Consider the following 13,768-nt stretch of genomic DNA (forward strand, 5'->3'; position numbering starts at 1 on the left):
GTGTGATACTACACTGCCCTCGCTATAGCGCCATGCAGTTTTTACGGACAGCCGCCCACTAGCACATCTTAGTTTCCCAATTTTAAAGTCAATGAGTGTAGGGAACTCATTTTCTTGGATGCATCAACGGTTTTTCGCATTGACGAATGAATGGACAAACCCAAGCTATAACAGAAATTCAGAGACAAATAGCTAAAGCAGTGAATGGTAATGTGTTGGAATATTGGTAGCTCGGGTGTATTGGTTGGTAATTGATCAGGTGGCTGTTGATCTGTTCGCCGAGCTTGGCAATTGATTTGCAAACGTTTCGTCACTGTTCGAGGAAACACCTTCAGTGCACTGATGGTTAGGTAGTTCCTCTCTTCGTGCCTCCGTTTATATAGTCCACAAACAGCGGCCTATGCGCTGTAACCTGGATCCTGATTGGTCCGTTCTTGATCAGTATTGCGTCGTGGTCGGCTTCTCTGTTGGTTTGTGGCGTGCCTCCTATTTTTAGTAGTTTGTTGTTCTATTGATTTCTCCTCAGAGGCTGGTAGGCAGGATCAGTCTCAACGAGCCTGTTCATTGCTCCATCAGTGGAGTACCACGCCTCCATAAACTCGCGTTCTTTCTTTGTTCTTGCCTGGCCCAGTATTCTGACGTTATTCCAATCGAGATGGTGTCCTTCCCCATCTTCGTGTGCAGAGATCAGAGAGAGTTGGTCATGTCTCCTGGTGGCGAGTTTGTGCTCGGTGATTCTGGTTGAGTTTCCTCCCTGTTTTTCCCACGTACTGTTTTTCACAATTTTTGCATTGAATTTTGTAGATTACATTTGTCTTTTCCATCGCATTGAGTGTCCCCTTTGGTTTTGATAGTACTCTTCGCAGCGTGTCAGTCGGTCTGTGGGCCACTTTTATGGCATGCTGTTGTAATATCCTGGCGGTCATCTCCGAAATGTTTTTGATATATGGTAATGTGATTGTTTTGCTTGTGTTTCTGGTTGTCGCGTTGGTTGAATTGCATTTTCTCAGAGATCTCCAGACGAAATTCCTTGGGTAACCGTTCCTTTGAAAGATTCTGTATAGGCGTTTCTCTTCTTTTACTTTAGATTCTACTGTGTTGCAGTGTGTTTCAATTCGCTTGAATAGTGTCCGGATGCAGCTCTCTTTGTGGCAGTTTGGGTGGTTGCTGTGGTAGCTCAGAATTTGATCCGTGTGCGTAGCTTTTCTGTAGACTTCCGTTTGCATTTGTCCGTTCGGCAACCTTGTGACGAGGACATCTAAAACCGCCAGTTTGTTGTTGTTTTCTTCTTCCATCGTGAACTTGATGTCATCGGAGACACTGTTTATCAATTGGATTGCTCGTTGTAGTTCTCTCTTCTTGATGATGACAAAAGTGTCGTCTACATAACGTACCCAAAGCTTCGGGTTGATGTCCGGCAACACGGTCCTCTCCAGTTTTTGCATTGCGATCTCGGCGATGAACCCTGAAATTGGGGAACCCATTGGTGCTCCTTTCAATTGTTCGTAGTATTCACCGTTGAATTCGAAGTACGTGGTCAAACAGAGGCTGAGCAATTCACATATGTCTTCCTTCCTTAGAGGTCCACTGGGAGGTCCATGACTGTCCAGTAGTTCAGCGACTGTTGTCTTTGCCGAGTGAAGGTCCACTGATGTGAACAGTGAGCTGACATCAAATGAGACCATTGTTTCGTCCTCTTCTATTGTCACATTCTTTAGTTTATCCAAGAACTGTTGTGCGTTTTTGATTGAGTGTTGCGATTTATTGATGAGATACTTGATCTTTCTCCATAGTTTCTTTGCAAGGCTGTAGGTTGGTGTGTCTGGGAGTGACACAATTGGCCTTAGTGGTGTAGTCTGCTTGCGTACATTCGGGAGTCCGTAGAAGCGTGGGGTATTGGATACACACACGAATACACACAGTGAATAGCGCTCGGTTAATAAGAGTAGCGTTTGCTCTTGGTTAGTCTCTTGATAGCTTGTTCAATCGAGCGATGGAGAGAAGCGTTTTTGCGCGCGCAAAGTGCGACTCAGTAGTATCATAGTAATCGATTTGGCCGCATTTAGCGTCAAAAGTCAAACTTTCATCAATCAGTTGTTTGGAACCCGACTGATGATACTAACTGACTGAGTCAGGATTGTATTTGTCACATTGTTTGGGCTTGCACTGTAGCTTTTTTATTATTGTCATGCAACCGATATATTTTGTTGACCATTTCTAAACAAATAAGCGGGATTCCACGGATAATTCGAGGATAGACAGGTCATTTTGAAATTCATAGCGGACATTGATGAATTGTGAAACAAAGGATTTGGCTCAGCAGTATTGGGGATTCTTCTGTTTTATCCGACTTGCAATGTAATCCGAACCAGTGTACCTCTTGAAGTGTTGTTCATGGTGAACTGTTTTTCTTCATTTGTATGGTTTCTTATGTTGCGAATCGTTCGTAACAATGCTCAAGGGATAACAGTCCTGTTCCAAAGAATTTTTTGTAGTTATATTCGTTACAGATAAACAGAATATCAGATGAGGAGACCTCTTGAGCTCTATTCGCTAGACATCCTTCATATGAGATATCACCCAATCTGTTGGAGCTGGTTCATGGCCAGTCCCTGTCGACCTTTGTAGATTTTTCATCGTAAAGTGCCATTAGTTTTCTTTTGAAGTGCCGCACTTCGAAAAAGAAAGCCGTTTGCAGACTTTTATTCTGCAGCAAATCTTCAGACAGTTGGATCTGCGCTGCTGAATTGTTGGAGGCAACTGTCTGCGACCATCTTGAAGTTAGTACCTTCAGATCATCTGCTTTCACCGATAAAGCCAAAGATAACTGAGTCGGACCGAGATAGAACTGTTTAGTTGCACTCATGGTGCCAGCTAAGAGAAATCCACTTGGTGAATCCAAAGCGATTCCATCCTACTTCCCGTAAGATGTGGTTGGAATGTGCTTGAAATGGTGGACCCAACTCCATCACGTCTTCACTTGTCTTGCCTTAACTTGTTTCGGGATCATGGACCTCGACCGATTTCACATTAAATAGCAAGTAAAATGATATCATGGTCTTCAGGTGAGACGTTTTGCCACACTGTCTCCCGACTACATGCTGTATCGCAGACCTGACATGCTTCTTGATCATTTAGTGGAGGGGTTACCTGAACCAAACGCATAAATTGCAAAACTGCGTGCCGATTTGTCCCTTTAAAGTGTCTTTCACATAGAGGATTATTTTAAAATGGAAAAGTAGGGGGACCTGGAGACTGTTTCACTGGTACTGCCTCTGTGTCTTTCAATAGAGGATTATTTTAAAATGGAAAAGTAGGGGGACCTGGAGACTGTTTCACTGGTACTGCCTCTAACAAGTCATCCCGTTGGTACGAAGGCATTCTCAGATAAGGATGCGCCTTTGCTAGTCCAGTAAGTGGTCCTCAAATTAATAAGGACCAAGAATTTCGACCCAGTTAACAAGCCAAGTGATCGTCTCATTTGTCTTTGCTCAGAAAACACACTACTCTAAATGGCCCATACGTCTCTAGTTTCTCCTATTTGATGGCGTCAGCTTTAGAGACGGACCAACCTGGTATTGATTGTATTACATATTAATCTTGAAAGGAACTTCAGAGGGATAACTAAGAGTGACCTCTTTTGTGGGATGATCTTCCTAAAGAAATATAGTTGTACCGTTCGTGTACCATCCAGCCACCGTGGGAACAATTTTACCCATCATACGGAAAGTACTGAAGCTCGGTGACAAAACTTCCCATCCTGGTTTTTGATAGAATGAGGCTCTGAACGGAAAGTGCCAGACAGTCTTTTGGAGAGAAGCGCCTTATTTCCCAGACCTACCGGATTGCACGTGAGCAGAGTGACTTATTTTTAGTGGGGTAGGGAACCCGCAGGAGCAACTGCCGTACCTTGCACGTTGCTTAAAATGTCAGCTCATGGTCTGGTTGCCTCTTACTTTGTGAAATAACGTCATCAGATTTTCAAACACGACTAGTCTGATTAGCCCGCAGATTGTAACCAGACACTCGACGTGGAATTATGGATAACTCTGAGTCTTCCAGTTAATTTTCAAGTTGTAACAATAGATTCAAAAAGAAAACTATCACAACAATCCCGTGGGTCTATTAGATGAAGGATCCCCTACTGAAGCAGCTAATCGAAATCAGATAATGTGACGCGAAATGCAAGATTTCAGAGGTGATTGGTACTATATGCATTGTTCGAGTTGATCAGACGTCCGTAAATGCCAGCTGAATAACTTCTGTTTCGAACAGCCCTGAACGTTAGTCAAATGAGCAATACAGAAAATTCTTGGTGTCGCCAAATTGGTGCGCAGGTTTACCATATTTTCCTACAAATTCCAGATTCAAAAATAAACCAAGCCACAAGATCAGTAAATTAAAACATTTGAAAGGAGCGGCAAAATTCAAAAGGTTAAATTGGTGCGCAGGTTTACCATATTTGTCCTACAAATCACGGATTCAAAAATAAACCAAACCATATGATCAGTAAATTAAAATATTTGAAAGGAGCGGCAAAATTCAAAAGGTTAAAACGCAGTAGGAGGGTGAACCACCCGCGATACAGTTTGTCAGAAACTGAGGCCGTATTGCGTCATGACGAGTGGGACTGGCAAAGGATGTTCATTTAAACTGTTGCTCTCAAAACAGGTGTGGGAGGAATAGGTTTGTCCTTATTTTTGCGAACATACAACCGTCGGTGAAAGTTTACAACACTGATGGGATTAATTGCAGGTGATTGCGGAACTTGTAGGATCCCGGTTCACGTCACTGCTGATAAACTCTAATCAGAGCGATAATCGAGTCAGTTCACTGCTTTCTCCTCTGGTCTGGGCACACCAGAATAATTGGAGTACGTCTGTTCAAACGAGAGTGATGTGAACGTGAAAAATAAGGTTGTTTTAACTACTAGAAATTCGCACAGATCATACTGGATGAACAAGGCTCTCTTTAGGCCATTGCTCATGTGATTAGTAAATCGTAGTTTATATGACGAATAGAAACTTGGTGCAATGGAACGTCCACAATGAAGGTAACTGGAGGTAGAAGTTCAATGCGTCAGAAAAGGTAGGTCATTATCGAAGCACATTGGGGTGAGAGAATGATTGTAGGCTAGTAAAAGTTTAAAGTTTCCACAAACTGCTTTTGAATGCGAAGGTTAGTATTCGCTCTCTCCTGTGCTGGCGAAGTGGCTATTAGATATGAGCTGTCAGTCTACAAACTCAAGGATATCCTTCACTTTTTCATCCAATTTAAGCACTTTGATCCGTGTAACATGAATGTTCTCTAAATCGGCGTTAACTGACTAGTTGAGAATGTGCCATCGAAGGGAATACTAGATTTTCTTTGTGCTTTCTTTAAATGTGGTGGCAGAGGTGTTGGTATGATGACCTCAAAGCCTAGTCAGCTCTTGTCGCCGTACACGCGAAACGTTCATATCTGATTTAACATCGAAATTTATCAAAGGACAGATTACCTAAGAGGTTCTATTCTGGCGCATTTGTTATGAGTAAATTAGACGGCAATACACTTTAACCAGCCGCTGTTTGGTTAGTTTTTTACCGTCTATATATATTTATATTAAAACTAATTGTGTGGACCTGAATGATTTTCAGATCAACTCAAAAAATGCAAGCTTCTCCATGAACACCTACATAGACGAAAGTTATGTAGAAACGGTTAAGCAAAGCGTGTCAAGTAGACACACATAGAGTGCTCAGTTCATGAGCTAAAAGAGCTCGTGACTGAAAATAAATCGTCGACAATAGACGTCACCCTGAAAGAGCAACGGAGACCTTTCCAGACAAGTGTGTACAACGAGAACTAGAGCTTTCGAGGCGAGTATTCACTCAGAACGACATAATTTGTAAAGAGAAGGCGGACATTGCACCTAATATCCAAGAAAGAGTCCAGGTTCATCATTGACGTAGGAGAAAACAATCGTTGAGCTCATTTCTAGAATGCTAAAGAATCGCATAGAGCGTAGATTAATGGTGTCTCAATCTTGTTCGAGTATCAGTCCTCCCCTCAGAATCAACAAGTGGCTGAAAGACAAATTGCAGACCATCACCACAAGTCTGGCATATAATCGTTCATATTGATCGTGTCAAGTATCCTGCTTTTCTCCTACAACGAAGCGTTCGTCTGACGCATTGGGCAAAGACCGCAGCGACTTGCTGGAACGTTGAAAAACGTGGATCCATATCATAGGCATCATCATTTTGTATCTAACCGGAACTGCTCACATAATAGAATATTCTGCATGGTATATAGGATGCCTATCAACTGATCTCAGTCTGTGAGAATCCATGCATTCAAAAACATTTCGTGAAAATTTGAACTTGTGCTGGCCCACTGTCAGTCCCCCAACCAAGTGTGCTTCTAACAATGGCCTGACTCGCGTGACACATTGGAATTCGGCCTCTAGTTTCATTCTTTGCGGATGCTGTATATTGCAATGTTTGTATTTGTCATATAAATTACGATTTATTAATCACATGACAGGTCGTAGAAAGCAGCTCTTGATTGCTGCTCCTCGACTTCCAATATTCGGTTTCTTGGACCTGCCTCGCACACAGATGTGCGCGGATTTTGTGTGTATTGCTTCACTGACGTGTAGATATGAGACGAATTTGCGTGTCAATTTCAAAGAGTTGTCGGAATGAACGTTGTATTTAGTTCTCACTTGCAGGCGTTGATTGATATGTAAGATGTTTAATGACATGATCAAGACACCTCTTATAGGCGCAATACACTACCCATAAGGTGTCTGAAAACTTTTCGACACTATAAACAAGGGATTCAGCTGGGTTCCTGATGAATCTCCCGTTAAAACCAAAGTTTCTCAAAAGAAACCCTGAAGTGCAGTAAGTCGGCTGCTTGAATTTAAGTCACCATCAATTAACTGATTTAAACTAGTTTGTGGATTGGCCAAAGAGGTGAAAAATTCTGCCTTGTTTAGTAATCTGCTGATTAACCAATGGCGCATATATTTATGAAGTGGATAGCATATTAGAGGCAGAGTGCATGATGGACCGATAAGTCGGGTCCCGGTCAGTTTCTACGGGGTTCTGGGTTATGCTTCTCCCATTTCTACTTTTCCACCGGAAATTCTAAGAATCTGGAGGCAAGCCTGTAAACATCGTGAGAAAAAAGGCCTATTTTCTCTCCTGGTAAGGAATACTTGACCGTCATCCTTTACTGCCATGAAGCTAGATAAAAGTTGAAAAACTATTTTAGCTCTGACTAACTGATATGGAAAATTTTTTGAATTCGCGGCCAATTTTACGTCCCTTAGCATACCGCGAGGGCAGTGTTTTGGGAAAAACAGTGATTTGCAACGACTGTTCCGAAAATAATCAAAATACACCGTTCTGGGGCAATTTTCATGGTGTTCGGGAGTCGTAAATCAAGTTGTCTTTGAAAAGCTTGATTCTTCGATGCATTTTCTCAGCCAAACCACGTGTTCGAGAATCCGTGCAGGAAAAAAATGTCTTGGGACAATACCTGGTCTCCCCAAGCTGTTTCAAACTCATTCCATATTCTTGCATATACCATTTAGAAGCCAGATATTCCGGGAAGGTACTAAAACAAGAGACAGGTAATCGAATGGTTCGTTCGGATTTGCTAGACATATGGTTGGGCATGTGAGTATCCGGTGATAGTCGAAACCACTGCGAGACTTTGGTGAGCCTATGAGTTCGTTCAATAATGCACGCTTGTGCATACAGTGTGCGGAACACGAATAAGCATACTAGCCTCATCCGAATTTTGCACCTGTTATCCACTTGAAGACACTTTAGCATAAGAATTGATGCACTTTGTCACCGCAGTTATGACCAAATTTCGGACTTGCTTGACACAAAAGCCTACTATCTAAATGCAGCACACTACTCATCAGGTTGCTGAAATCTCTCCACCAGTCCACGATCAATTTCGCCATTTTTAAGACTAACCAGTTGAACGCATTCCCTGAGTTTCGTTCAACCTTATGTTCCACTTGAACCCAAATTGGACAAACTGTGACATAAAGTCTCCCACTATCATTTATGTGGGTGCAAAGCACTATCAAGATGGTTTGATTGATACAAACTTGGAACTGCGCCTTATAAGAGTAATTTTCAAAGACTCCGGTGTCAAGATATCATGGGAGTAAATCTAGTTTCATAGAACATGGATACCGCTCAACGGTTTCATACGTTTTCAATGCAATTGCTGTAACGAACTCCCATCACCTGACTAGCACGAGGTTCTAGCAAAAATGCTAGTGTCATAAAGGCCAGTTCTTTGAAAATCTTGAAGAAAAAATATCGTTCAGCTGTAGTACCTTTCAGCGCCCAACTTCCATGCCACCCGAAGCTTGCACGGGGGATGGGATATTGCCAAGTTACCCAAGCCTAGACAGGGAAATTCGAGAGGCAGAGGTCGGGTTCGAACCACGGACCTTGCGATCAGTGAATTCGCTCTCTGACCACTTGGGCCATCTCACCCCCAATCAGAAGAGACCAGTCTCGAGGGTTTGTAAGCCCGGGATTCTGTTGGAAAGCTCACAAAATCACTGGATGGGGACTTAAAACATCAGTGCACTTGAATATCACCTACAGCCAGTTGCGTATCACGAACAAGTAGGAAAGTTGACGCTTTCGTAAGTTTGTTGTCCGACTGGTCCACATAAGAGCGGGATGCGTAATGAGATAGTGGACAGTCAACTGTACGGCGAGAACTGGCTTCCTGGTACATGGAATTCGGACAGCCAGTACGTTGAGCGCAGTTTCGCCAAAGGTATTATCAAACGCACTGCCCTGTTATTCTAAGATTACGTTACTGTTGTGCGCCTTGTTTATGCAACGCATATTAAAGTATTCAAGTACAAAATTTGACTTTTTAGGGATTTTGTGCGTTACATACTATAATATACCCGGTTGACTTAAGCGGAAGTAGCGCAGAAAAGAGAAGGAAAACCGACAGTCCCAATGAACTTTGGCAAACCGCACTTTGACCAAACTGGCACGTATGCCCTTCTGTAAACATGAGTTATGTCTACTAATTCTTTCAGGCATGTATTTTTTTCATACTATACTTAATTTAACTAACCATTTCGAAGTTCCGCAAAAACCACGGTTTTCAACCATCGCTTGTATAACATGTTTTGTAACAATTTAGTACCTCTAAATTTTCATTTGTTTTCGTGTACTTTTGGATTTAGTCATATGGCGACGATTGCCCAGCTGGAAGACAAAATTTTCGTCATATGGCTAGCTGGCGAAGGCCAGAAAACAATCCGGCGGCAGCTCAGCAGATGACCCATACATTCCATGTATTACCGATAAAAGGGCATCCAGAATAACAAGCCGAACGGTAGCCTTATTAAAGTACTGCTCAAACCAAATGGTCCGTCGCGCTGTGTACACTTACGACACAGTAATCTCATAGAGATATCGCCCTTCCCATTTACATTTCTCCTTGTTTAAGTAGTACCCTTTGTCCCTCGATGCGGTTATTCTGGTGAGTTTACACCAAATTGAGCAAGCAATGGACCTGGGTTTTGATCTTATTAAATCTCATCAGCCTTAGCCATACTGAGGTTTGAATTCCGAAACAGGACATCCTAAACCCAGCTGAACTATCATGTCTGAACAAACCATTGGGTTTACGCCTTTGAACTATGAATAGTTTGGTCCACTCCTTCTTTTTCCTACTTCGTTTTGAAGGTCGAAGTCCTCACGCCAGCAGCCGATACGTATATTTGTGTTTTCCTCCCTTGATACTGTCATCCTTCGGTCCACGAACGGGTCACAAAAGTGCGTGCATGCATATCGAAGCTCCATGCTTCGGTGGTCAACGGATCCAAAAAAACTCCAACTAATTAATATTTTCCGAATTTCTGCGCTGGCAACACAGTACATCACGGTAAGCTTTGGGACCTAGATTTCCCCGTTAGAATCAATCAAGAGACTACTATCTCTCTTACTTGTCCACTTTTTTTAAAATTTCAGATCAAGGGGTTATCGGTGGAGGCATGCAAAAGCGGGCTATATAATCTGCGCCCAAACTGGCCCACATTTTAAACATGATGCCATGATAGTAGGCAAAGTTATATCTACAAAGAATAAATCATTTCACGCAATAAACTTTTAGCCCTCCTTTGAGATGAAATCTTCTCGGGAAGACTTGGCCTTCTCTAACGAAAAACGACATCATGAGCTATTCACTATTGAACTCTGTCATTGAGGTGTTCTAGTGGTGCTTATTGAGAGTAAAATACTGAAATATATATTTTGGACATGATCAGTTCATGACTTCTGACAGTAAACACGTTATTTTGGAGCAGACTGACTAGACAGAATGTTTATTCAGCATTCTGGAGATCTTAGAAGGGAAAAAACGCTTCTTTGGACTACTGTTCAAAATTCACGCGGTGAGTTGTGAGCAAATATATAAAATTTGTGAATGCGTTCACAGAAGCAAGTGAAATTATCAGTGTACATCCGCGTTACAAAGCCTACTGTGTTCTTCGTGGCTTTTCATGCACCCCAGAACTTCTTGACTAAGCTAAACCAGACCTCACCGAATGGGTAGGTCGTTGCCACCCACTATCGTTGGTTTTACCTAAAGTCCACATTGCTGTACTGTGCCAAGTACCGCGAAATAGGCCAGATTTGATCTGGTTATCTGAAAGAAGTATGGTGTATCTCTAGGATCTATCGTAGTGAAGTGTTTGTTCAAGTATTGTGGTTTCCACTGCGCTTGGTGTATCTAGAGGATTGTCCTGATGTGGCAGAGTCTTGATTTGTCTCCTGCAAATGTGTTCAATCACTGGTGATAATAACTTCTAAAGTTCTTTCCCACAGCAGTTCTTTCCGAAGAAAGTATTTTTGAAGTGTAGTCGGTCCCTTTCGGGAAGTCAAAGTACCTTTCTATGCATCGATGTCGTGGATTTGAATTCCCTGCCCCTGCGGGAACTGGTCTCAAAGATTTGACCTAAAACAACTTCTTGGAGTGATTTTTATGCCCAGTGCGTGAGGAGACTTCAGCGTTTACCGATTTATACTTTCTGCGAAAGCAAGCCCAGTTTCAACGCTTCCTTAAATGCAAGCTTTCAGACTGAATGAAGTCAAACCTTCCGTTTGCTGGTAGATTAATTGGAACGCACTGGCCCCGCATGTCAGATATCGGAAATCCGAACCCCATTAAGGCCACAGAGATAAATTACTGATGAGCTCTAATAAGAGTGAAACTCGCGTCCAGTGGTTGTGCCGCTTGGTTTGGACTCAATGAGGTAATCGCACGAGGACGGGGGCAAGGCAGTTCAAACGGGGGTGAGTATATGAGAAGTGATTGTAGTGACAGACACGTCGGTGTCTAATTCTCTCTACAGTCTTTCTGTCAGTCACCAGGCGGATAACTGCTATATTGTAAATACCTCAGAGACCTTGAGAGCTGTTGGAGAACAGTGACCACAGCGTCCAAAGTTTTCAGTGGGAAAATTACTCTGAAAGTAGTATTGTATGAAAAGATGTTGTACTACAGTGCAAGATCAGAATCGCGTCTCCGAACTATAGGTATTGTTAGCGGAGAAATGATACACCATAGAGAACAGATAATCCTGGATTTTTGGAGACAATTTTTTCGTGAAAGGTGATTTTTGGGGTTGTAGGGAACTCAACCGTCAATTGCACACGATCGTAACATGTTTCGTGGTTTTTAAGCAAGTTCTCGCAGCGGATAGTTGCCCACCGCTTTGAACAGAACTATTCAAGCCCGGTAACCAGTAGAGCTTCGCCGTTTACATTCAATAAACGCAGAGCTAAAGGCACAGAACGATTCTAACGGACACCCTTACTTGATTGATGTGGCTTCCACGGTGTATGGCCCTTTGGTCTGCAGTTCTGTGGTGTGGTCTAGTCCTTTTCACTATCTCTAGTCTCAACAATAGACTCACTTGCACAGCTGTTTGGTCTCAACTGCAAACTCAACTGAACTTCTTGTTTGTAGTTATCCTTCAAGTAAATGAGCAGTTGCCTTCAAGGAAATGTACTCTGATATCTCGAGTGTCGTATCACTTGAAACATGACTCGGTCTGTGTGCAGTGCATTTAGTTGAAGAATGTCACAAACGAGAGGTTCAGTGGGTATTCAGATGTGTTTTCCGTGAAAAAGGAATCAGTGGGCAAGTGAATATAGTTATTGCGTATTGGATTCGATTAGAATATAAGGTTGACGAAAACTCGAGGAGTTCGCCTACTTGATGTGCCACATTAAGGGTGAAATCGGTCCTGGTCTGTCCAGCAATTCTCAGCAACCTTATGAACAGTGTATTCAAGATTTGAAATCACTTGTTCATGTCTCCAGAGCGACGTTCAGACGAACAATGATGAACAGCCCTGATGTTCCTCATATATTTTCTGGTAGGGAATTCTGAAATTTATGTATTTGGCCGATCCGATGTTCCACGCCCGTATGAGGTATCTTTATTTCCAAAGTACTCCAGCTATAGTTAAATAAATATAGATTCATTTGAATATCCTTTAAACCCAAGGATGCAATCGGTGACTGTATCACTTCCATCTCACCCGTTATTGTGGGCTAAAGAAAGTTGTTAATCAAATGGATGATTGCTTTCCAAATACTGTGGCTCCTGAAGATAATAGGTCCATTTCTAAGTTGGTGGTAGAGAACATAATTTGTGTTAATTACTGACAGTCGTATGGGTGCCAAAGAAATATTTCGCTTGTATCAGTAAAAATATTGTGAATACACTCAGTTTCACGCTAATTTCGTTTTAACGGGACACTTGACTGAATCCCAGCTGAGCTCCTCATTCATGGTATTCTTCAACTGATTGTGTAAGTAGAACATAAAATTGATGGAAATTTGGGGAACGCGTCTACCTGAAACGGGTGGTGGGCTGTCGTAGGGTTTTTTTCAGAAAAATAACCCTATTCTCCAAGACTTTACTCAGTCTGGTCCAAGACAAGTAAGCTTATTTTCAATATCTTCTTCAACTCGTTTATGCATTGTTTAATGCCGAAGAAATTCGCAACTGATTCACTGCGGTTCACTTTTTTATACATGATGAATAATGCGTTTGAAGTATGATCAGCCGTCAAAAAATTATCTCGAAAATGATGCTAGTGCACTCCAATAGCTGCTAAAATGTTTTAAAGTGTGTTGTGGCAAAGTTATTTTTATAGGTGAGACATTCTACTCTCCCATACTTGCACCTGTAACATCTTAGTCTTCGGAGTGTTTTTGAAATGATCTAGTGGTTTAACGCAATGCGAATCAAGGCCAGAGAGAACAGGCTACTAAAAAGAGATGGCGTTGGGATCAACGCAAGGGAACGCAGACCACAACTAAACAATGATCACAAACGGACCAATGGATTCACTAAAGGATCAACGCGAACGCAGACCACAACTAAACAATGATCACAAACGGACCAATGGATTCACTAAATTCGTTACACCTCAAGTAGCCAATCAATCACGGAGATAACAGAACGGCCTTCGAATGCCACATCGACGCACGCAGGCAAGGAAGAAGTACCCACCCAACTGCGCACTGATGATGTCTCCTCGTATGATAACAAAACGTTTGCAAGCCAATTGCCAAGCTCGGCGAACAGATCAATAACCAACAAACTCACCCGAGCTACCAATATTTCAACACATTAACAGGGCTAGACGTCCCCTAATGGATGATGAAATGTGCTCATTAGCGGCTGGGTTGTTGTTTATCTCTACGAC

At 42.3% G+C, this 13,768-nt stretch overlaps 1 protein-coding gene across 1 annotated transcript in view; it reads right to left on the minus strand.

Annotated features, from left to right (window-relative positions):
• T265_09882 (hypothetical protein) overlaps positions 1-13,768 on the minus strand; it is a gene marked incomplete at both ends in the record, with an annotated part of 88,144 nt that overhangs the window by 62,416 nt on the left and 11,960 nt on the right. Inside the window, one exon of the mRNA XM_009176089.1 lies at positions 772-1,822. Coding sequence (XP_009174353.1) covers positions 772-1,822 — 1,051 coding nt within the window. The remainder of the gene's footprint in view (positions 1-771; positions 1,823-13,768) is intronic.

The sequence above is a fragment of the Opisthorchis viverrini genome (assembly GCF_000715545.1).
Source record: "Opisthorchis viverrini unplaced genomic scaffold opera_v5_316, whole genome shotgun sequence".
In the NCBI taxonomy this organism is placed as follows: Eukaryota; Metazoa; Platyhelminthes; class Trematoda; order Opisthorchiida; family Opisthorchiidae; genus Opisthorchis; species Opisthorchis viverrini.